Raw genomic sequence first — 26,657 nt, forward strand, 5'->3', positions numbered from 1 at the left:
AGTAGATTATAACTGTGAATACAATTTTCATTATACATATTTTTACATAGTTACATAGTTAGTACGGCTGAAAAAAGACACATGTCCATCAAGTTCAACCAAGGGAAGGGAAAAGGGAAGGAAAAATTTCTACACATAGGAGCTAATATTTTTTTGTTCTAGGAAATTATCTAACCCTTTTTTAAAGCCATCTACTGTCCCTGCTGTGACCAGCTCCTGCGGTAGGCTATTCCATAAATTCACAGTTCTCACTGTAAAGAAGCCTTGTCGCCTCTGCAGCTTGAACCTTTTTTTCTCCAGACGGAGGGAGTGCCCCCTTGTTTTTTGAGGGGGTTTTACAAGGAACAGGATTTCACCATATTTTTTGTATGTGCCATTAATATATTTATATAAGTTAATCATGTCCCCCCTTAGTCTTCTTTTTTCAAGGCTAAATAGGTTTAATTCTTTCAATCTTTCCTCATAACTTAAATTCTCCATGCCCCTTATTAGCTTCGTTGCTCTTCTTTGTATTTTTTCCAACTCCAGGGCATCCTTTCTATGAACTGGAGCCCAGAACTGAACTGCATATTCTAGATGAGGCCTCACTAATGCTTTGTAAAGTGGCATTATTACATCCCTGTCCCGCGAGTCCATGCCTCTTTTAATACACGACAATATCCTGCTGGCCTTTGAAGCAGCTGATTGACACTGCATGCTGTTATTGAGTTTATGATTTACAAGTACACCCAGATCCTTCTCAACAAGTGAATCCGCCAGTGTAGCGCCCCCTAGGACATATGATGCATGCAGGTTGTTGGTACCAAGATGCATAACTTTACATTTATCTACATTAAACTTCATTTGCCAAGTGGACGCCCAAACACTTAGTTTGTTTAAATCTGCCTGTAATTCATGAACATCTTCCATAGTCTGAACTATATTACATAGCTTGGTGTCATCTGCAAAAATAGAAATAGTGCTATTAATCCCATCCTCTATATCATTAATAAATAAGTTGAATAATAGGGGTCCCAGCACTGAACCCTGGGGTACACCACTTATAACCGTGGACCATTCAGAGAAGGAATCATTGACCACAACCCTCTGGATACGGTCCTTGAGCCAATTCTCAATCCAATTACAAACTATATTTTCTAAACCTATAGTCCTTAATTTACCCATTAGGCGTCTATGGGGGACAGTGTCAAATGCCTTTGCAAAGTCCAAAAACACTAAATCCACAGCGGCCCCTCTGTCTAGACTTCTGCTCACCTCTTCATAAAAACAGATTAGGTTAGTTTGACAACTTCTGTCCTTAGTAAAACCGTGCTGGCTGTCACTTATAATGCTATTTATTGTCACATAATCCTGTATATAGTCCCTCGATAGCCCCTCAAACATTTTCCCCACGATGGATGTTAAGCTTACTGGTCTATAATTACCCGGGGAAGACCTAGAGCCCTTTTTGAAAATAGGCACCACATTAGCCCTGCGCCAGTCCCTTGGCACTATACCAGTCACTAGAGATTCTCTGAATATTATGAAAAGGGGGACAGAAATAACTGAACTAAGCTCTTTAAGAATTCTAGGGTGTAACCCATCTGGTCCCGGAGCCTTGTGCACATTTATTTTATTTAATTTAGCTTGGACCATCTCTACATTCATCCAATTCAGTATATCAACTGATATATTAACAGCACTGGCACCGGCTACATCAGCTGCTCTTTCTTCTGTTGTATATACAGAGCTAAAGAACCCATTTAGTAACTCTGCCTTCTCTTGATCCCCTGTGATCAACTCCCCATTACCATTATCTAGGGGTCCTACATGTTCAGACCTTGGCTTTTTTGCATTTATATGCTTGAAGAATTTTTTAGGATTTGTTTTACTATCCTTGGCCACCTGCCTTTCATTTTGTATTTTTGCTAATTTTATTACATTTTTACAGATTTTATTAAGCTCTTTATATTTTATAAAGGCTACAGCTGTACCCTCAGATTTGTATTTTTTAAATGCCCTTTTTTTGTCATGTATTGCCCCTTTCACAGAAGGTGTAAGCCATGTGGGGTTTAATTTGAGTCGTTTATACTTATTACCTGTAGGAATAAATTTTGCACTATAATAACTCAAAGTAGATTTGAAAATCTCCCATTTATCATTTGTTCCATTATTTGACATTAGTTCTTCCCAGTCCATATCCTGAATTGCAGCCCTCATCCTGGGGAAATTGGCTTTCTTAAAATTAAATGTATTTGCCCTCCCAGCCTGCGTTTGTTTTTTACAGTATAGGTAAAATGTAACTATATTGTGATCACTGTTACCGAGGTTTTCACGAACATTGACATTCCCAACAAGATCTGCATTATTAGAAATGACCAGATCCAACAGAGCTTCACCTCTAGTCGGGTCTTCCACAAACTGGCCCATAAAATTTTCCTGCAACAGGTTGAGGAAATGTCTCCCCTTTGCAGTTGAAGCCGAACCATGACACCAATTAATATCCCGGAAATTAAAATCTCCCATTATCACTACAGTACCCGCCTGTGCAGCCCGCTCCATCTGTTTATATATCTGACCTTCCATCTCCTCAGTTATATTGGGGGGTCTATAGATTACACCAAAAGTAATTTTTTCAGTGTTTACCTCCCTTTCTAGTTCCACCCACAAGGTTTCAACCTCCTCACAGTCTTCACCCACTATTGTCTCTTTCACACTCGCCTTCATATCACTTCTCACATACAGACATACACCACCACCTTTCCTATTTGTCCTGTCTTTACGAAAAAGTGTAAAACCCTGTAGATTTACAGCCCAGTCATGTGAAGAGTCCAGCCATGTTTCAGCAACACCAACTATATCTATATTTTCTTCCAGTATCAAGGCCTCCAGCTCCCCCATTTTGCTTGCTAGACTTCTGGCATTTGTGAACATACACTTTAACTTGCCTTTCAGTTTTTCACTTTTATTATCAGAAATGTGATTTGACATTAATCGGTCCTTTTTATTTACACTGATGTTTTGTAACGAAAGGATCTCCTTATCTTGTTGTCTAGTCCTCTCCCCACATTCTGTTTCTCCCCCCACCAATATAGTCTGACCCCTCTCTAACCTGGCTACCCCTTTTTTTTCTACATTGACCTCCCTCCTCAGCCCTAGTTTAAATACTCCGCCACCCCAGCTAGAATTCTCTCCCCCAGCACAGCGGACCCCCTTCCATTTAGGTGCAAATCATCTGCAGAATACAGTTTGTACCCCAATGAAAAGTCAGCCCAGTGCTCTAGGAACCCAAATCCTTCTCCTCTACACCAAGACTTCAGCCATGCATTTAACTCCCTAAGCTCCCGCTGTCTTTCCTGTGATGCGCATGGCACAGGCAGTATTCCTGAGAATACAACCTTGGAGGTCCTTCCCTTCAGCTTGTAGCCTAGTTCTTTAAAATTATTCTTAAGGCTCCTCCACCTACCATTTATTCTGTCGTTGGTACCGACATGGACCACAACAGCTGGATCATCACCAGCCCCTCCCAGCAATTTGTCCACCCGTTCCACCACATGCCGAACCCTGGCACCAGGGAGACAGCAAACCATTCGGTTGAGGCGGTCTTGGCGACAAATTATTCTATCCGTCTTCCTGATTATAGAATCCCCTACAACTATCAATTGTCTTGGCTTGCCTGCATTACCATCCCGCCGACTACTAGCTGGGCTGTTCTCCCGGCTGTTAGGGAGATCAGTATCCACTAGGGCTGCCTTTTCTGAGACTGACACCCTCGCATCATCACCCAACCTGGCAATTTTGCTTGGAATGCCAGAAACCGGATCGGCCTTCCTTGTCTTTGACCCCTTTCTACTGCCCCTAACTACATTAACCCAGCTACTTACCTGATCCTGCTCACCCATGTCTTCACCCTCCAGTTCTAACCCACTAACTGCATGCTCTGTGAGCAGCAAGCTCCGCTCAAAATTGTCTATCCTCCTCAGTGTTGCATTCTGCTCCTCCAGATCTCTAATACGAGCTTCCAGGTGAACAACATGCTCACATCTGCCACAGAGATATTCACCCTGGAACTCCGGCTCCAGTCGTGTATACATATGACAAACTGTGCACTGAAGAAAACCTCCAATCTTGCTATCCATTATCCAAGTTACACCAAAACTAGACAACTTCTACATGAAACGTCACACTTTTTCATAAATCTGATGTCAAGATGGTTTTCAGTTAAGAGCCACTTTGTCACTTACAGCAGTTGTGGTGCATGAGGGCCCAAAGTAATGATGCAGGAAAATCCGTTTAGGTTTATTTAGGTCTGTAACAGTAATAAGGTAGGACTTGTCAATTACACTATAATACAATACACAAGTAGCCATCCTCAGGAGAATAATAATTGTGCTGATGTTCTTCTGCCTGTCAAAAACAGCCACAGCAGAACACCAGGGTGGCATTAGGAAATATTTGGGTAAAGGTGAGTTTGCATTGATGACATAAGTATCACTGGACTTCCGATCATTCCTCTATTCTGACCTCATGTTTTCATAGCTATTTCTTATTGTTTCTTACTTGCAATTCATAACTTCAAGGTAAGCTCTCTTATGTGAGTGTCATATGTTTGGTCCCATGTAGTATACATCAACTCTTGGCTTCATATATAATGTCCGGGATGATGGATTGGTCTTTAAATACTAAAGCAAAATTTATGATTAACATATACAGTGAAACCTCTTTGCGCCAACCATCCAAGATCGCAGTGAAAAATGTTCTAGATGGGTGGCCCTCTCAAAGAAGAGAGCAAATATAAATGGGATATAAGGGGATTGTAAATCCATTACAGAATAATCTGGTCCAGATTATGGGTGGTCTTCTCCAAGCGTTGGTCTTTCGGAGAGGTTTCACTGTATGTTATGTTCGATTTCTGTTTGGTTGTCCCAGATACCATATCAAAGGCACTTTGCCCTCCTCACAGCCACGTTGATCTTACAGCTCATTGTATTGCATCATGTTATGTGTTTTTTATGCTGTATCTTTGTCTAGCAATTTTGACAAATTTTAATTCTGTTGAACCCCTTATTAATTAACCTCTTGAGATCATACTGAATTAGAAGTTGTAGACCATTTCTGCCCACGACTAGATTAGAATTTATCAGAAATAGCGCAAGATAATTGTTCAGAAAAGGAATCCAAACTTGACCTGTTCGAATATTTGAACATTTAGTACTTCCCAATCATAGGAATCTGTAATTTTTCATAATAGTGCCACCTTGTTGTGGTTACACAGCAAAGTATGTCAGATCTGTATGTTGCGTGATATAATTCTTTACTAGCATTAGTAATTCTAATTATTGGATGTCTTTGTTTCCATGTATAGGTTTACTACAAGCTCCTCAGTCTTTCCATATGGGAAATGATGCGATTTTCAAAGGCCCTAGTTCTTCAACATGTCCATTATCACCTGAGCTGGAATTAAAGCCTGAAAGTCCATCAAAAGGGCCATCTAGTTGCAGTTCCTTTCATAGCAGTGAAGAAGAAGAAGAAGAAGGCATTGACCATGAGTCAGACCTTTTGGATTGCAGTGGTTCCAGACCTCTCTTAATGGAGTCAGATGAAGAGGAGGGTTCTAAGAAAGTCAAGAATGCAGCATTTCCAAATTCTGAGCAGCCCGTTTCCAACCAGAGCAACCCTAAATACACTCCGTCAGAAAGGATGGGCCAGATGCTTGCAGGAGGGTTCAGTACAGAAGTCGATATCTTTTCCACAGCACCATTCAAGAGTTCAAAAATTTCAAAGGATGATTCTGATATATTCACCAATGCTCCCTTTTTGGCTAAGTCCTCTACTTCTCTAAACCAGCTGGAGGAACCTGATGTGTTCCTCAGAGCACCTTTTACAAGAAAGATCAGTGTTGAAGACCCCACTTCTGCTCAAGCTCATCAATCTGTAAAAGGAGTTGAAGTGGCAGTAGTGGACAATTCTACATTCCGAAATTCTGACTTGAAGGTGGGAGGCAGTTCCATGAAGACTTCATACACTACTGGAAACCTTTATGCACATTCCAGCAGAAGCATTGAATCAGTTGAAGCCTCTATGTATCTAAAAGCTTCTAAGGAGCCATTCAGTGCTGAAAACCATAGGATCCCTGGTCATGAGACATCCCAAGAAACTGTGTTTGGGACTGTGGTAACAAAACCATTCCGCCCTCAGTCTTTGTCTAAGTATTCCCGCCACTACAACCCTCAAGAAGGTCAGGCTGTGGATGCACAGCCTATTGCTGCTTACAAAGTAGTATCTCATTCTGCAAAAGCCTCAGTAGCAGGATCTGTTCCAATCAGCCCAGTGACTTATAGAACTTCAGAGGTCGCAAGTGCGGATCCATTTGGCTTGGCTCCATTTCCTGCCAAAGCTGGAAGACAAAACCCATAGAATATAGTTGAAGCTATCTACCTTAAAATCCATACCTTTTTGCAGTGCACTTCCTATTAATGTATTAATCCTTTCTCTGCTGTATGCAGCGCTGTGTTGCTCTTTTTGTCACAGAAGGAACTTCTTAAAGTGCACCTGTCACTTACACACAGCAAAGTCAGACATTTTATGGACTGATTTGTTATTTAAAGGGGTTCATCGGGAGTTAGAAATTTATTCTATTTCACCACTTGAAGTGACGTAAATTTTTAAAGTACGTGGTCATCTGATTTTGGCCTTCAAGTTGAGATTCCACTGTTTGGAGTTGTGTAAGTCTGAAATCTCAACTCCTGGACCTCCATTGAGACCGCGTCAAAATTTCGGCATCCATCTCGAAGTTCTGGAAAATCCCTCTCATCAGAATGTAGTCTATGAATTCACCAGGAACCTTTTGAAATCACTATGATGACAATAAATAAAAGACTCGTGAAACCTCAAGTTGTATTTCCAACATGTCGTCCTACCTGTGTGTAGATGAAAGATTCACTTTAACTGTCTTTCTCACTTTCTTGGTGAAATCACTATGTTAATGTAAGCCTTCTCTATAATAGGCTATTGTGTTATTGATTTTATTTTTTTTGGGTCCATGTCGGTGTTTGTGCTTTTAGTTTAGGGCGTTTGAAGACCGTAGACATTGAGGTACCTTATTTATGGAGATGAACGATTTCAACCGATGTGTAGAGTCTGGTGCTCTAACTGCATCTCTAAAAAACTGAAACCAGATTGTTCCATCAACCCTTAAAAAAAAAAAAAAAAGGCGTAATCCTTCATCTCGGCTTTAGCTTTTATTAACTTTAATTGTATATTTTTAGTTTTAATTATTATTTTTTTGCCCTCTGCCTCATTCAGTGTTCTTCATAACACATTAAAAGCATTTGGAAAGAATGGCTGCAGATACCTTGTAGAATTTATCAACCAAATTCTCTGGTCACACCGTTCCTCATGTATGCAAACCAGTGCAGACAAAAAGTGAAGCACTTGCCCATAGAAACAAATCCAGTACTCGATTGTTTGATTGCTATGAGGAATGGCTCCACGTGTTGTCAGTACTAGTATTAATACATGAGATGTATTGTCTTCAGTGTAGATTTACATATGGGACAATTGAATATGGGCAATGCGTTACCTGCTGCAATTTCATGGTGGATAAACGACTTCTAAGTGGCAAAGTTCTACCTTCACATAGATCCCTGGTCTTAATGATTACCATTGTTTGTCCTCCTTTCCCCCATACACACTGTAAATTACTTATAAGGTCAAGATAACATATTTAGCCTTCTGCTCATTCAGGTAGGTGGGTTCAAACATCGAGGGCAAAATGCGTTGTTTTCATTTTGTCACTATTTTTGTAAAATAGCGGCAAAATTGTGTTGTTTTGCGGCAAATCGTATTTTGACCGCAACTTGTGAATCCAGCCTTAGGGTGTATTCACACGTAAAAGTTAAAATAAGGTTTTTTTTCAGGTTGTTTTATGCAGTTTTTAAAGTCAAAACCAGGAGTGTATTCAAATAAAGGGAGAGAAAATCTAAAGGACAGATTCTACTTCTCCTCTTGTAATTTTATACCTGGTTTTGGCCTTAAAAAAAAAAAAAAAAAAAAAAATGCATAAAAAATACCTGGTCAAAACCTACACGTGTGAATACATCCTTACTTTACTGGGATCATGTCTTTTGACTTTTATTTTGCTTAAAGGGAATGTCTACTTTTTTAACACTCCTGTTTAGGTCCAACATCTGTGCTGACTAATTTCTTAATATAACTTTATAGCATTCCGATGTCTATCTGTTTTTCTGTATAGGTATAGGGAGGAATTTAGCATCTATTATATGCCTTTTTTTTCTGGCATAGAAAAGATGCAAACCGCTCAAATGTTGCAAAAATGTAGACTTTTGAGCTGTTCCTGAATTTTGTGTTTAAGATTGGACTTATACTTGAGTTGCATTTCAGGAGAAATGAATGTCAAAAGTTACATGACATTGGCATGACTTGAAATCTTGAACTTGAAGTCTCAAGATAGACACAAACTTGCGTCAACTGAACAAGTAGTTATAAAATGACAACCCTAATTAACTAGGCTGCCGTGTGGTTAGTTGAAAGTTAGGAGTGTGGCGGTGACTAGTTGGCATGGGCGACACTAATACAGTCTGGATTACAACAGACTAAACCTATTGGTCAGACATATATTGTTCTAGTAATGACTGTCCTAGGGATCAGTGATTTATGACCAGACCACCGTATGCCAGTGACTCAGAGGCAGCTTATCCACTGTGAAACTTTTTAGGGATAATTTATAGTCTATACTAGGAGTAAATGGAACGCCGCCTGTCAAGGTGGAGATCGTTCTCCTCATCATTGACACAACGCATTGATGAGAATGCATTATCACTATGGAGCAGTGCCTCAAATACTATTCGTGTAGTACCTGATATCACTAGTGAGTGGCCGTATTCCCTCAGTTGAACCCTTTTGGCTGCGGTCTTATGTGGTTTAAAGGTAATTTTATTATCGTCCAATAATTATAATTTAAGTCGTGAGAATTTAGTATGGTCTCACCCTTAACGTAATCTGACTATCAGTCATTCTTGGATCACATAACGGTTATTATTTTTATCTTCTCCAAGCAACGGCTTACTTATGAGTACTTTTTGCTATTTTTTTTGTTACATACCTCATTTAAACAGTCCATTTGTTACTAGGACAGAGCCCTTGAAGTTGAGACATGCCCTAATAGAGTTGGGATCACTTGCACCCACTAAAAGGGGGCCTGAATTGGGGGTTGTATTCCAGCATGTGTTATACGCACAAAGCAGATGCAGTAGAGGTCTTTGGAATCCGGACGTCTACAGGATATCCCTTATCATGCCATCTCTCACGGAGTCCCCATAGGACAGCAGAAGCATAGTAATATGTGCATGTGTTTTTAAAGGAACACTTCAGCCAAACTGTATTCGTTCTTTGTGCAGGGCCTGGGGGGGCAGTGCATGTCCCGGGCATTGCATCTGGTGTCCTTTGACTCCCCGGGTCATGTACTATTCTCTTCACTAGGCATAACACAGTGTATATATGTTGCCAGGAGTGTTCCTGCAAATGCTCACATCTATTATTGTAACCTCGATAGCTCCCCCTATTGGACAGTTCTCACAACTTATTACATGTATGTCTCCAAAAAAATGTCCGACACTAAAATGTGTGACTGTATAGTATATGTTTATATCCAAACAATAATTTGGAATAAAACGAAGATTTTGCCAGGTTTTTTTTTTTTTTTTTTTTTAAACGTGCCTCATTCTTATCAGAATAGATGCGGCACATATAGACTATGCATTTGCTGTCTGTCTGTCGATTACCTTGTATGTACACATTTGCAGCAATATTATGAAGGGGTGACGCATCCCACAAACCAGTATCACCATGAATAAGCAGTGTTTACAGCATGGACTATTCTGTATTGTGACCAGATGTAAGGCTTGTACTGTAAATTCAGGTGTTATTTATTGGGCTTTGGCAGAACACCCATCTCATACTGTTAGTGTAGTGAATACTATGTGACATGGTTACCATATGACAAATGACCACACAACATGAAACCAGGAGATGCATCTGTTTTGGTGTACCAAGTGCTGCTCCCCTGTAGTTCTCAAGGGATAACATTTAAATGGATAAAATAAAAAAAAAATGAACACCTGACATGCAGTTTCCGCCTGCTTATTTATCATCTTGGATGGCTTATATACAGGCATGCGTTTCTTTAAATACACATTTAGTTTTTTAGGGGTTTTCAGACTAACAACATTTATTAACTATCTATAGGTTAGATCACTGGAGGCCCACCGATCACTAGCAGAGGGGACCCCATTCACTCCGGTCCTTCTCACCAGCACAAATGCCACGTAACAACCTTAACCCCTTGGCATGTGACGTTACTGTACATCACAGCCTTCAACAGGGAGTATGGAGCAGGCTAGCGGACTGATCTTGCTCCATACTCTGAGGTGTTGGCTGTATATTACAGAAATCCCCTCCAGCAACAGCCGGGATCAGGGAGAACTCCAATCTGGCCATTTAACTACTTGGGGGCCACGTCAATAGCAACCGCGGCATCTAAGCCGTTAAAAAGAGGCTCCCTCTGTCAGTCTATTTCCCCCCCCCCCATTGCGTAATCGCTAGGTCTCTATGGTTGCCATGGCAGACTAAGCGTGCCTACTAAAAGCCCCCAAGTCTGCCATCTTTCTTCTCCTATTAATAGGAGCCGGTTAAAAGTTCCAAACACTGCAATACATAAGTAATGCCGTGTATGGTACCAGCGATCAAACGATCGCTTGTTCAAGTCCCCTAGGGAAACCATAAAAAGGAAAAAACAGCTAATGTTTTTTTTTGTTTTTTTTTTGGTATTTTAAATAAAAATATACCAAAAAAATATTAAAAGGGGAAAAAAAAACTTTTCACATTTTTCCGCCTATAGTAATGTAAAGAAAATAATTAACATAACTGGAATCGCCGCATCTGTAAAGGTCTAAACTATTTTAATATAAACCAGGAAGATAATGGATTCAAAGTGACAAAGGCCCTTCTCTATAAGCACCACAGCCTTTTCAGCCACCAAGTCAAGGCCTAAATTAACCCCTTAAGGACGCAGCCTATTTTTGGCCTTAAAGAGGCTCTGTCACCAGATTTTGCAACCCCTATCTGCTATTGCAGCAGATCGGCGCTGCAATGTAGATTACAGTAACGTTTTTATTTTTAAAAAACGAGCATTTTTGGCCAAGTTATGACCATTTTTGTATTTATGCAAATGAGGCTTGCAAAAGTACAACTGGGCGTGTTGAAAAGTAAAAGTACAACTGGGCGTGTATTATGTGCGTACATCGGGGCGTTTTTACTTCTTTTACTAGCTGGGCGTATCATCCACTTCTCTTCAGAACGCCCAGCTTCTGGCAGATCACGCTGTGACGTCACTTCCCCATAAATACAAATATGGTCATAACTTGGCCAAAAATGCTTGTTTTTTAAAAATAAAAACGTTACTGTAATCTACATTGCAGCGCCTATCTGCTGCAATAGCAGATAGGGGTTGCAAAATCTGGTGACAGAGCCTCTTTAAGGCTCAGAGCCCATTTTTCAAATCTGACATATTTCACTTCATGTGGTAATAACGTCGGAATGTTTAAACCTATCCAAGCGATTCTGAGATTGTTTTCTCGTGACACATTGGGCTTCATGTTCGTGGTAAAATTTGGTCGATATATTCAGTGTTTATTAGTGAAAAATGTAGAGAAAATTTTTAAAAATAGCATTTTTCAGAATTTAAATGCATCTGCTTGTAAAACAGACGGTTATACCACCCAAAATAGTTACTAGTTCACATTTCCCATATGTCTACTTTAGATTGGCATCGTTTTTTGAACATTCTTTTATTTTTCTTGGACGTTACAAGGCTTAGAACATAAACAGCAATTTCTCATATTTTTAAGAAAATTTCAAAAGCCTTTTTTTAAGGTACCTGTTCAGTTCTGAAGTGGCTTTGAGGGGCCTATGTTTTAGAAACCCCTATAAAACACCCCATTTTAAAAAACGAGACCCCTCAAAGTACTCAAAACAGCATTTAGAAAGTTTTTTAACCCTTCAGGCGTTTCACAGGAATTAAAGCAAAGTGGAGGTGAAATTTGCAAATTTTATTTTTCTTGCTGAATTTCAATTTTATTAACATTTTTTCTGTAACACAGAAGGTTTTACCAGAGAAATACTACTAAATATGTATTGTCCAGATTCTGCAGTTTTTAGAAATGTCCCACATGTGACTCTAGTGTTCTCGTGGACTAAAACACAAGCCCTAGAAGCAAAGAAGCACCTAGTGCATTTTGAGGCCTCTTTTTTATTAGAATATATTTTAGGCAGCATGCCAGGTTTGAAGAGGTGTTGAGGTAGCAAAGCAATGGAAACCCACCAGAAGTGACCCCATTTCGGAAACTACACTCCTCAAGGAATTCATTTATGGTTGTTGTTATCATTTTGACCGCACAGTTTTTTCACAGCACCTATTTGAATTGGGCTGTGAAATTAAAAAAAATTCATTTTTTCCAATAAGATGTAATTTTTGATCAAAATTTCTTATTTTCACAGGGAACAAAATACCCCATTTTGTTGCCCAATTTGTCCTTAGTGCGGCAATACCCCATTTGTGGTGATAAACTGCCATTTGGGCCCATGGCAGGGCTCAGAAGCAAAGGATCACCATTTGGCCTACTGGAGCTTTTCTGGTGCTAAGTCATGTATGCAGAAGCCTCTGAGGTACCAGTACAGTTGAGACCCCCGAGAAGTGACCCCATTTTAAAAACTACACCCCTTAAGACATTGATCTAGAGGTGTAGTGAGCATTTTGACCCCACAGGTACTGTGTAAAAGATAATGCGCAGCAGATGGTGCAGAGTGAGATTTGCAATTTTATATATATATATATATATATATATATATATATATATATATGGCATGTCAGTGTCCGATATAGTGTGCCTAGCATGCGCCACCGGAGATCTACACCCCATAAGCTGTAATGTGGGTTCTCCCGGGTACGGAAATACCCTACATGTGGCTGTTATCAGCTGCCTGGGCACACGGCAGGGCTCAGAAGGGAAAGATGAAGGGGATAAGCTGTGCGGAGTGCATCAGGGTAAATAAAAAATTTAAGGGATGTATTCGAAAACAATCTTTCATACAGAGCCCTGGTTTTTCGGGACACGTGTCGCATTGATATATTGTGTCATCCCTTATCCCCCTCTTTGAGCAGACTCTGCACCTCTTTTGACCTTTTCCCTTCTCGGCAGTTTGGGGAACTTCTCCTGGAAAGTGTTGCCCTGGTACGATGCGTGTGGCCTCGCTTCCAGAAGTACTGGGTGCCCCCTCTTCTTGGTCCCTAAAGATTAGGTTCTTGATAACCACCTCTTGAAATTCCAGGAAAGTTCCCCTCTGGCCTGCACATCGATGTAGCACGTACGCATTGTACAATGCCATCTGTATGATGTGCACGGCCAGCTTCTTATACCACACCCTCAATTTCCGCATGGCGCTGTAGGGCTTCAGGACTTGATCTGACAAGTCAACCCCTCCCATGTACCTATTGTAGTCCAGGATGCAGTCTGGTTTGGGGGTCTCTGTACTGGTATCTCGTACAGGTACATGGGTACTGGTGTGGCCATGTATTGTCAATACAAGGACATCTCTCTTGTACTTGACACACAATATATTGCTGCTAGATTGTGCCCTGCTCTCACCCCTTCTGATTGTTTGCCCAAGCAGAGTCTTAGGGAGGCCTCTCAGATTTTTTTTCTAGCAGTGCCGCATGCCACAGTACTTCTGGAAGTGAGGCACTTGAAGAGTGGGACACTGGTATAAAAATTATACAGGTAGAGGTGGTAACCCTGGTCCAGCAGTGGGTGCACCAAATCCCACACAATTTTTGCATTAATTCCCAGTAAGGGGGGGCATTCTGGGGGCTGAATACTGCTGTCCTTCCCTTCATATATCCTAAATTTGTAGGTATACCCTGATGCACTCTCGCACAGCTTTTACAACTTCACGCCATACCTTGCCCTCTTACTCGGCAGGTACTGGCGGAATTGAAGCCTCCCTTTAAAATGTACCAGGGAATCCTCAACAGAAATACACTTCTCGGGGGTGTATTGCTTGGGAAAACAGGGCACTGAAATGGTCTAATAGGGGTCTCAGTTTGTACAAACAGTCAAAACTGGGGTCATCTCGGGGTGGGCACTGCTCATTATCCGTATAATGTAAGAAGCGAAGTATTGCCTCATAACGCATCCTGGACATGGCCGTACGGTACATCGGGTGTGGTATAAGATGTCCGTGCTCCAGTAGGTCCTAATGGATGGCTTTTTCAGAAGCCCCATGTTCAAGTGAAGTCCCCAGAACTTGCCCAACTCTGCTGCATCTACAGGGGTCCACCTGTGGGATTGGGCATAAAATGATGTGGAGTTCTTAGTAATATACTGTTGGGCATATAAATTCGTCTGGGAGACCATAAGATCTATAAAGTCATCAGTGAAGAAGAACTTGAAAAAGTCCATTTCACTGAGCCCTGCCATATTACATTTTATCCCTGAGCTGCCCGTGTACTCTTGGATTTGGGGCTCATAAATGTCTAGTGTGGGGGTCCAAATGGGGTCGCTTCGCTCGGGGGCTTGAACTGCAGCGGGGTCATTTCGCTCGGGGGCTTCAACTGCATTGGTGGTCCTGGGGCGTCTCCTAGGGGGTTCCTCTTCTTCATCACTGGATGAGGAGGTGGATAAGTAAAACAGTCTCACCACCCGACGACTGTTTCGGAGGCAAGAAATGAATATGTCTCTTCGGCACTAAATGTCCGTTTGGACATGTTTGATTGCTTCCCTAACTAAGAGCAATAGGCTGCTACCTAAACCAGCCAAAAATATTGATGTTTTTATAGAACGAGTGGGCTTCCCTGACACTAAACCTAACTCGGGCGAGGGTTCCTAACACTAAACCTAACTAGATTTTATTTGAACTTCCCTGAGACTAAATCTAACTACGGCGACTATTCCCTGACACTAAACCTAACTAGATTATTCAGAGCTTCCCTAACACTAAACCTAACTACGGTGATTGACCCCTAACGCTAGATCTAACTACGGTGACGGATTCCCTGACGCTTTACCAAACTATGCTTTTTGATGGTTCCCTGACACTAACCCCAATACTAAACTAACCAGTTAAATTGTCTAAATTAAGTTTTTGTGTTTTTTTTTTTTGTTTTTTATATTTTTATTTTTTTTGTTTTATAAAGAAAAAAATAATCCCCAGGGACCATGAAATTGGTCCAGAAGACTAAGAAGTGGTCAGTGATAGGAGATCACTGACCAAAAACGTGGGGGGAACAAAGAGGAAGGGTACAGGACTGGGTAGTGGATTGGGGAGATGGGAAGCAGAAAAAAGTTGTTTTTTACCTTTTTTTTTTTTCACTCTTTATCTTCTCTCCCTCTTCTCACAACCGCTCTGAACGCCTCGCTATCTCCAACAGAGGCGTTCAGGGCGGGTGCGGCAGGATGTGATGTCAGGGAGAGGAAGTGAAGAGACCGATCGCTACTATTGGACAGTTACTCACTAAATGACCAATAGTGGCGATCGTGGAGGCGGGACCATCGCGACAGGTCCCGGCGTATTGAGCTGTGATATCCTGCTGTAGGAAACGGCAGCTGTCACAGCTCGTGCACGCGTTGGTGGAAAATGGCGATGCATTTTCCCTGCGACTTAATATTCCGTCGCTGAGCGCCAACGTATATTACGTCGCTGAGCGCGAAGGGGTTAAAGAGATTGATACAATGAGAGTCTATACTAAAGGTTCGAATACACGGCCCGATAGGGGCCATGAAAAGAAGCGCCAATCAATGAGGCAGCTCGTTGATAGGCGTTTGTCTGCTTCTTTCACATTATCGTTGTCAGCAGAACGTCTCCTTGTAAGCAGGGAGTAGTGCTGCCGTGATGATAGATATGCATAGGGACAAACGATAGTAGTAACGATTGCTCATATCCATACATAAGCAAGCATTGCTCCTTTCACATGGAGCAGTGCTTGGTTATGTATGGATGCGAGCAATCATTACTACGATCGTTCGTCCCTATGCATCTCTATCATCTCATCTCCTGTTTACAAGGAGATGTGCTGCCACCAACGATAATATTTAATGCGGCATAAACAAGCAGATCAGCCAATAAAAAAAAAAGCGTTTTCTTGTTCATTGGCTGATCGTTGCCCTGTTTATGTCAAATCTCTTTTTATTATTTTAGACATATTGTATAACAATGCAAATTCACATTCTGAACAAATAAACATATGTAGACAGCACTTAATAGAGCTTTCTATCTCTTTAACAAGAAGTATCAAAAGTAAAGGCTCATTTATGTTTGTCTATACCAACAGAAAATGTCAAACATAAGACAATTAAGTCAAAAGTAAACAATCAAAAAAAAAAACACTCAACCCCCGATACTTTTAGTTCTCATGATGCAATCCAAAGTGGTCAGATCTATCCTTTCCAGGTTAAACCCCACCCCCTTACTTGTAACCTAAAGGTTTCTACTATAATGCATATCTTCCATAAACATTCGTATCGGAGAGAAAATTTAGCTAAGGGAGCCATATTTGTTTATATTTCATCGGGTTACTCTGTGCCAAATAACTCAACTCCTCCAGTCTAGACAATTGGGCTACTTTTCTCTGCCATTGCGAGACAGGCGGAGCATCTTCCCGCCAATATAGTGGTATCAAAGCTTTAGTGGAACTTCTTATCATGTTTAGAAAAAGAATAACCAGATTTAAAGTGGGAGCTTGTGGACACAATAGCTGAATAACATTTTCTACTTGTTGCCAATAGGGTTTAATCAACTCACATTCCCACCAGATATGGGTATATGTGTCAATATGTTTGTGACACCTCCAGCACTCTGATGAAATTGAGCGATCCATTTTATTAAGTAGAACCGGGGTTTTATACCACCTACTCACAAGTTTGTAGCAAGTTTCCTGTAGATTTATACATCTTGAAGGACCACAACTCGACCCATAAACCCTATCTATCTCGGAAGAGCTGAGCTGGATATAAAATTATTTTTCCCATGAAGTTATATATGTTAATGGAACTTCTGTATCAAAAGCATTAATCTTCTTGTATATAACGGAAGTAAGTCTGGGAACTGGGGTCAAAACAGAAATCGGGGACTCCTACTATGTCATCTGTCTATTTATATTCCCAAGCTTCCCCAACATTTTGTAATTTAGCGACAATTTCTGGTGATGTAAAGGAGTGATGTGAGCAAGGGGAAATTCCAGTTGAAGTTGTGCCAGTGATGGAAAAATATTATCCCGTACAACCTCCCCCAATACCTTTTGTTCTCAACCTGGATTGTAAAACTAAGTTACTGTTAGAGCCCGGGTCACATAACCCAGTAAATCACCCAGTCGAATTAGCGGAGGAGTGGGACACATATCTTTATGTTTGAACAATCGTCTCCACACATCTAAGGAAGCCTTCGTCACTAAGTTCACCGGCTTACAACCCCATAAGAACCAACTGTACGTAGTAACATTTGAGTCAATAGCGTATCATGCATCTCCTCAATCAATAGCTGTGCGTTTACAAGAGGGTCCCCATGCCAGTCTCTGATCCTACCCAAGTGGATCACCTGATAAAAAGTTTTGATATTAGTAAGGTTAAGCCCTCCTAAGTGTTTAGGGCGATTTCAAGGTTTTAAAGGCCAAGCAGTGACCTTTGTCATACCAGATATAATTAAGCAACTTGCTATGAATTTTCTGAAAAAAGCTTTGCGGATGGAATATAGGCATTGTCTGGAGTACGTACATAAATTTTTGGATAACATCTTAATCAAATTACACCTCCCTATCCAATAAATATATGGGATCTTACAGTCTTTCATAATCTTGTCTATGCTAGTGAGTAAAGGTACATAATTAAGAGAGAACCAGGAGTCTGGAGAAGACGACCGCTTTAGACCCAAATATTTTATGAACTCTGATTACCAAGTAAATGGAGAGTTCGCTTCAGCCAACAAAACCGTGCGTTTAGGACAAGAGATGTTCAGAGCTTCTGATTTGGCCGAATTTATTTTAAAATTTGAGAATGTCTTAAAGTGTTCGAATATCTCACAGTATTGGAAAGGATTCATCCGGATTTAAAGTAATTATTAACCGGTCATCTACAAAAGCTGCAGTTTGGAAATCCCGATTCCTGATGCTAACACCTCTGATCTGAGGGTGTTGCCTAATGTGCTGAATCCGTGTCTCAATAGTAAGAACAAACAAAAGAGGGGACAGAGGACATCCCTGCCTAGTCCCGTTAGATATTTTAAAGCTCGGTGACAAGATACCATTTAATTGAATTCGGGCAGAGGGGCATGTATATAGTACCGTTATCTGTGCAATAGCAAAATCAGGCAAACCAAATTTCCTAAGAACATTAGACATATATGACCAATCCACTCTATCAAACGCTTTTTCTGCTTCGGTAGATAAGAGGGCCAATGGAATGTTCTTTTGTCTAGCGTATTGGATCAAATTTAAGTATTTTCACAGTACCCTCTCTCGGGCGATAAACCCTACTTGTTCTGGGTTTACAAACTCTTGTAGTCTAATTGCCAGGAGTTTAGCATAAAGCTTCACATCTACATTGAGGAGCGAAATATGGCGGTAATTACCTCAAAGGGCACCATCTCTACCATCTTTGGGAAGGACTGTAATGTGCGCCTCTAAAGTTTGTTGATTGAATCCTGCAGATGTGGGTACAGAGTTAAAAGTATTAAGCATATGTGGAAGAAGGATATCCCTAAATGATTTGTAATAGACTGCTGGCAAACCGTCCGGTCTCGGACTCTTCCCCGTCTGTAAATCTACCAATGCTTTCTCTAATTCTAAAATGGAGAATGGTTGCTTCATAGACTCCTGCTGACTGCTATTGAGACAGGGTAAGTGGAGCTCATTCAAGAAATCCTGTGTCAACTGCTCTTTCAGAACAAAGGCCTCCCCAGGCTCCTGGTCTCTATGATTATAAAGGGACTCCAAGTACTGTTTAAATTGGACTGCGATATCTAACGTTTCCTTGAATAAAGTCCCGTTGTCTGATCTAATGGAATCTATATGCAGTTGCTCTCTTCTCTTTTTTTCCATAAGGGCCATAAGTTTGGAGCCTCTATTACTGTGTACATACATAGCATGTTTAGCATATAAATAAGCCTTTAGAGGCTTTCAAATTCAATATTCGTTTCAAATGTTCCCTCTGTATTGTCAGTTCTGCCTGAACCTGACTAGTGAGCGATTTTATTTTTTTTATGTTTACCCTCCAGTTGTAAGATCTTGTGCAAAGTTTCATCTACTTCTTTACATTGCACTTTCTTTACCCTTGAACCTAAAGACATAAACTCGCCCCTTATAACCACTTCATTTGTTTCCCAAACTATTGGCATGGACACCGCAGGACCAACATTCTCGTAAAAATATTTAGTGAGTAAGCTGGCAATGCTTTTTTTGTGACCGTCTGATTTCAAGAGAGCTTCGTTGAGCCTCCAGTTGTACATCTTTTTTGGCATTGATGTAATCCCAATTGACATAGAGACCTGTGCATGATCAGAGACCACAATCTGACCTATAGACACATTAGTAACCAGAGGGAGATGAGAAGATCTAACAAACATATAAAATAATAGATTATTTGTCTTGTGAGAAACTGAATAAAAAGTGTAATCCCTTCATGTCGGGAAAAAGGACCTCCAGACATCCCTAAATTCCATATCCGAGAACAATCTATGTAGAGCTCTAAAGCCTCTATAGGACTGTTGAGAATGACCTGTAGAAGAGTCCATCAGAGGTTCCAATGCTACATTGAGATCTCCCCCTAGAATACAAATCCCAGACTGAAAGAGTTTGAGCTGAGATATAGTATCTATGATCCTGGGTATCTGTTGATCATTAGGGGAATATAATCCTGCAATCGTTACTAAGGTACCCGCTACTTGGCCTTTAAAAAATAGAAACCTTCCCCCCCCCCCCCCCCCGGGTCAGCTAATTGAGAGATAAGAGTAAACGGTACAGATTTTCTAATTGCAACAGATATGCCTCTTTTTTTTGGATGTAGGGTGTGGTGAGTGGTACCACTTAGAAAAATGGGAAGTAGAGAGTGACAGGGTTTTCCCAATCTACAAAATGGGTTTCTTGAAGTATAGCTACATCTGTATGCTGTTTCCGTAATAAATGCAACAATCTAGACCTTTTAGTCGGGGAATTCATCCCTTTCACATTCCATGTGGTAACCCTAATTGTAGACATATTCAACAAATATTCAACTTTCTGTATACAATTTACCAATGATAGTACTTTACAATTGAAGCAACTGCAACTCCAATTATCAGCTGTATATAGAGAGAAAGGACATTGAAAACATTCAAAAAATATTATCATTCAAAATAATAACTAGCAGTCCACCTTAATCTCTATTAGTTCGAGACCCAGAAGGTATCAATAATCTGTCAGAACCATGGTGTAACGCAAAACAACATCTCAAAGGATATCGTGAGCTACGAAAAAGGACAGCCATCCATTCGTAGAGTCCGACTAGGTGTCATCCGAATGAAACTCCAATGAAGCCAAAAGTCTCTTGCGACTGGTCTTATCAGCTGATGAACCTGCAACATATCTAGGTATATCTGGGAGAGTTGCGAAATCCGTTATCTGAAGCCATGACAGGTGAATTTGTGGATCAAGTCCTATGGCCTCATATAAAGGAACAAGATCGTCCGGTCGTCTGATAACTTTCATAGAGCTGTTTAGGGAGAATAAAATCTCAATGGGGAACAGCCACCGATAGAGAATATTCTTAGCCCGCAAAGCATCCGTAAGGGGCTTCAGTTGTCTGCGTTTGTTCAAAGTAACCGGAGAGATACCAGAGAGATATCTTGAAAAATCAGAATACGATTTACCTCATATGAAAGCTCCGGATTATCTCTGGCTTTTCTAAGAGCAATATCCCCGTGTGTGGAGTTCATAATCCTATATATAACGTCAATAGGTGGTTCTCCATCTCTCGGCTTTTGCCTTAATGCCCGATGTGCCCGTTCAACGGCCAGATCATCAACCTGTTCAGCTGGCAATAATGATTTTAGGATCTCGTAGCTAGCTCCCATAATATCAGACGGTGCAATAGACACCGGGATACCTCTGAAACAAAGGTTATTTCTTCTCTCCCGGTTGTCTTGGTTTTCTACATACGATAATGTGCTGGGTATGCAAGAAAAAAGGAGTCTCCAAGGGCACTGCTGCACTTTAGTTTAATGCATCAATACATGAGTAATGATAAGTCACGTATGAGAGAGAATAAAATAAAGGTTTATTAAACAATAAGGCTACGCGTTTCAATGCCGCACCGGAATCTTCATCAGGCCATGGAAAAGCATACAAACTACACTGCTTAAATGCAAACGTATCATTAGAAAAACCCGCCAATGTGACCGGGGTCAGAGTGCTCAAATTACGTCATAGGTCAAGGTTTGAACTTAAAATATAAATATAAGCAAAAACAGTAAATAGTTATACATATAAAAGAAAAGACAATAGTACCTTACAATGCTAGAGAAAAGAGCATAGAATATTAGCAAAAAATGACACATTGATGTAATAGACCTCATTAAAACACTAACGCGGCATACAAATCATCCAAAGGAATGCTAGATACTGAAACATCCGTTTGGAAGTCAGAATAGCATCCATCTGGATGTTAAAAGACCCAAACATCCATCTGGATGCATGAATTATGTCAGACATCCATTTGGATGCCGAAGTGACATCCATTTGGATGCTAAAAGTGACCGCATCCATTTGGATGCATAAAGGACATCCATTTGGACGCTAAGAGCGACAGCGTACATTTAGATGCTAACAAGGCATCCATTTGGATGCTAACCCAGAAGGGGTCAGCTAGGAGTACCAGCTGAACGTATTGGTCATGATTTTTGATTAGCAGAGTGCAATGGGTGATCAAATTGAACGTTTAGTGAGATAGATCAGCAGCGGATAAATTATAGCTGGAAAGGGCAGTGTCAGCGTGTGTAGGGCTGGACAACAAAACATGATAAAGCAGAGTACTAAAAACATGAGCTATAAAAGTTATATATATATATATATATATATATATATATATACAAAAATTGTTATAGTAAAATGTCATTAAAAGATTATAATAATGCACAAAGCGTATGGTGATAATCTTATATTAGTTCTAAAATAACGGAACATCGGAAAACGGGAATTATGAACAAAACGGAGAAAAAAGGCAAACAGGGTGCCATAGATTACAAAAGGATTGTAAATGGAAGGGTGAATATACCTAAATAAAGGACACATAAAAAGTTCTAATGGAATAATCAATAAAAGGAATAAAAAGGATAGGACTTCAACGTGTCAATAATGCAATAGTGACACCCCGTTGTTAGGATTTTACTCTAGGGTTGATTTCAGATAGATCATTCAGACCGTCTGGTTGGAGGGTCTTGAGTTTAAAAATCCAATAGTTTTCACGCTGTTTCAGCTTGCTGAATCTATTAGCAACATTAAGTGGGATCTGTTCAATAGGTGTGATTAATATTTTATTAAAAAGGCTACTATGTGTAGAGGCAAAGTGACGGGATACACTATGTTTCATAAAGCCCGTATTTACATTAAACCTATGGCTATTGATCCTTGTCCGTAGGCATTGTGTTGTGTGGCCAATATACTGTAAGTGGCAGGGACATTCCAACATATAAATGACATAGGAGCTTCCACAATTAAGGAAGCTCCTAATATTAAAGGATTCCTCAGTTACTGTAGATGTGTACGTAGTGGCTTTGTGGGCCATGTTAGTGCAGCACATGCAACGCTGATGACCACATTTATAGGAACCCAGTATTTTAGGGAGCAAAGTCGAGCAAGAAACCGTGGGGCTTCTTAATCTGCTCGGTGCTAAAATATTTTTGAGGGACTTAGAGCGTCTAAAAGTAACAATTGGTCTATCTGGTAGCTCTGCCTTTAAATAGGGTTTACTTTTCAGGATATGCCAATGCCTATCCAAGATTTCCCTGATTTTTTTTGTTTCCACTATTGAATGTGGTAATAAAATTATTACTAAAACTATTACTGAAATTAGGGCTATCTTTTTTGCTTATTTTTTGCTCAATGCAAGATTCTTGGGATAATTGGGCAGCCTTATAACGTGCTCCTTTTATAAGGTTCAAAGGGAAGTTCTTTTCTTTGAATCTTTTTTTCTAATAACTTACATTCATTATGGAAGTCCATATTGGTCGTGCAGTTTTTCCTAACCCTTCTAAATTGTCCGACATTTTTTATCCATGGAGGCTAGTGAGCACTATTAAAATTAATATAGCTATTGACATCCACAGATTTAAAATGTGTCTTTGTTATGAACTTATTAGTAGTGATGTCAAAAGCGATAGTCAGATCTAAAAAATCTATTGACGTAGTGGAAAAAGTATGAGTAAAAGATAATCCTAAAATATTCTGATTTAAAAGCTCAATAAAAGATGCAGCCTCTGCCTCATTACCCATCCAAATAAAGAGGAGGTCATCAATATAGCGCTTGTAAAATAAGATATTTCTAAAAGGGTGATCATGATCGATATAACGGTCTTCAAAATCTCCCATATAAAGATTGGCATAAGAGGGTGCAAACCTCGAACCCATAGTGCACCCTTTAATTTGGTTAAAATATTTATTATCGAAGCTAAAAGAATTGTGGTTGAGGATAAAATCAACACATTTTGTTAAAAATTTAATTTGACTATCAGGCATGCAAGTTTTAGTGGATAGTGCAGACTCCATAACCTCCAGACCTTTAGAGTGAGGGATGTTGCTATACAGTGCCGTTACATCTGCAGTTAAAACGTTAATGGGATACATCGAATTGGTGACATTAATAGCGTGAAGCTCCCTTATCACTTGTGTCGAATCTTTAAGGTATGAAGGTAAACCAACCACTAATGGTTGAAGGTGAAGATCAATGAAATGCGAGAGATTACTGGTCAAGGACCCAATTCCAGAGATTATAGGGCGTCCAGGGGGATTCGTAATGGACTTATGCACCTTGGGAAGGTGATACATAAATGGCATATTGGGAAAAGGTATATTAAGAAAGCCCTTTTCTTTTTTGGTGATCATATCCTCTTGAAATGCTGTTTCAATAAGATTGACATATTTTAGTGTATGTACAGGTAGAGGATTCGCTGCCAATTGGACATAAAAATTGCTATCATCTAGGATCCTATATGTCTCTCCCAGATATTTGTCCCTATCCATAATTACAATTCCTCCGCCTTTGTCGGCAGAACGTATCACAATGGTATCATTTCTTGCTAATAATTTAAGGGAGTTTCTCTCCTGATAGGTAAGATTGTCAAATTTATTAATAGGTTTGTCCAAAGATCTAAATTCATTCCCTACTAGGGTGGAGAAAGTTTCCAATAAGGAACCTTGGTAATGCAAGGGATAAAACCACGATTTAGGCTTTAAATCCGTGGTGATTGTTGATGAAGACGAATTCTGTGCAATAGGTTCTGGTATAAGGGCAGATATTGCGAGCATTGTGAGAGAAGTGTCTGGTTAGGGTTAGCTTACGGACAAACCTATTTAGGTCCTATTTAGGTCCATAAAAAGGTCAAAAGTATTAGGTGGCGTAACAGGACAGAAAGAAAGGCCCTTACTTAGCAAACTAATCTCATGTATGTTAAACTTGTGTGAGGATAGAATAAACAGTTTAATTTTTAATGGTTGGTCCGATATATCTTTAGATTGGTTGGGAGGGGTCGTTTTGTTACGTTTGCCACCTCCTCTTCTTCCTCTATATCTAGCTTTCTTTTGGTCGATATTTTTTGAACCAGTGGAAAAAAATGAGTGATGGTTTGTACTTTCGGGCTTACAAGATATGTTACAAGGTGATCGTCACTGTTGATGGTAGGCGTGACAGGTGGCATTGTTAATTGAGAGGGAAGTCCTAAAAAAGAAGTAGTAGCATCCATAAATGATGTGGGAGTTAAAAGAGGGGGATCAGATGTGACATATGATGCATCATTGGGTGGTGATGTAGCATGAACCCCTTCTGTGTTAGTAGGGAGAAAATGTTCCAAAAAATTAGCTGAGGTATTATGGATCGATAGTTGTAAAGAAGGAGATAAATAGTGTTCTGATAACACCATAGAATCATTAAAAGATGGTGACGTTAAAATAGGAATAGAGGGATTTTCCAAGGATGATTGAAATTGCAAGAGACAAGCTTCCAATTCAGAGTATCTAAAGGCATTAACAGGTACTTTAGAAAGATAATTGATGGAGGGTATGCAATCTGCATTTCTAGAGGTAGTAGAAGACATGAAATTAGTGATAACAGTGGTGGGAATGGGAACTGGATCAGCGGTGCGTGCCACTACTGGTGATTTAGTGAAGCGAATAGAATCCATTTTTGGCTGAAGGGGATTCTTATTCGTAAGACTATTTTTGAAGGATCTATTGCGGTGGGAATATCTACGTGATTCACCCTCTAGCAATACATTATTATGGGGGTATCTGTGAGATGCACCCTCTGACATGGGGCGTAAACCCTCATTCACAAACCTATTAGTGCTGCTATTATATTTATCGGCGGTTTTATCAATTTTGGGGACAATGTGTTTGTTGATTATAAGGTCTCCCAAAGAGTTACTTTGGTAATCGCAACGATCTCTTTTCAATTTATTTGTTTTTTTGAGAATAAGATCTTTCTCATACATACTTAGTCTGTTATTAATAGACGATTCTCATTTTTAAAAATCCGGGTGATCCGAGAATTTAAGTAGTTTTTCCTTGATCATATTGATTTCAGGGAGTCACTGATTGCAGTTCTCTTTTTAAAAAGGATATTGAGGACACCTGCGTGACAAATATCTAACACATTCTTCCAATCAGAACTGAAACATGAATCCGTGGGATACGGATTATTTAGCATTATTCTCAACCCCCTTGGGGTGATACTTTCTGAAATGTAAGATTGTAAAAACAGGCAGTCTATATATTCTATATATAAACAAAAAGAACAATGATCTCTGGACTAAAGAGCTCAGTATATGTAAATATATATATCTATATACGGTGCCAACCAGACATGGAAATGTGAGGAAAAGAAAAAACAAAAACCTGGTAAAAAAGGCACTCGGCTCAATAAAGTCGCAATTTAATTATCAAAAGTTTATTAATATATATGTAAAATTATGCAATCTTGCACAAAAACCTACAAACAGACATCACAAACCCGGCCGGGTAATGAATGGCAAATAAATCAGTTTTAAGAAAAATTCTCATTTAGCATGGCCATATAACAAATAGTATCAAGTAATAAGTTACTTCAATACAGGCCACACAAGTGGATGAATCAGATACAATGTAGTGAGTGGAGGCAACATACTAACCAAGGTAATTTACAAATGACATAACATCCATGGATATAAGCGATCCTGCTGATCAGATAGCAGTATACAGATGGGCTTACTAGCAAGGACATACATGCAATGAACCCATAGAGCACATGAATAGATGCAAGAGTATATACTTATCAGTAGGTAGTATATGTGGAAGTCCATAGGGTTCTCTACAGATGAAAACGAACAGG

The 26,657-nt window shown here is 39.9% G+C and overlaps 1 protein-coding gene across 7 annotated transcripts in view; it reads left to right on the forward strand.

The window, feature by feature from the left end:
* Positions 1–10,115, forward strand: part of AAK1 (AP2 associated kinase 1) — a 138,744-nt gene extending 128,629 nt beyond the window's left edge. For all 7 annotated transcript variants that reach the window (XM_075858521.1, XM_075858523.1, XM_075858524.1 and 4 more), the window contains one exon: positions 5,345–10,115. In XM_075858521.1, coding sequence (XP_075714636.1) covers positions 5,345–6,396 — 1,052 coding nt within the window. In that variant the 3' untranslated portion in view covers positions 6,397–10,115. The remainder of the gene's footprint in view (positions 1–5,344) is intronic.
* Positions 10,116–26,657: the final 16,542 nt, after the last annotated feature.

Source organism: Rhinoderma darwinii, chromosome 3 (assembly GCF_050947455.1).
Source record: "Rhinoderma darwinii isolate aRhiDar2 chromosome 3, aRhiDar2.hap1, whole genome shotgun sequence".
Taxonomy (NCBI): Eukaryota; Metazoa; Chordata; class Amphibia; order Anura; family Rhinodermatidae; genus Rhinoderma; species Rhinoderma darwinii.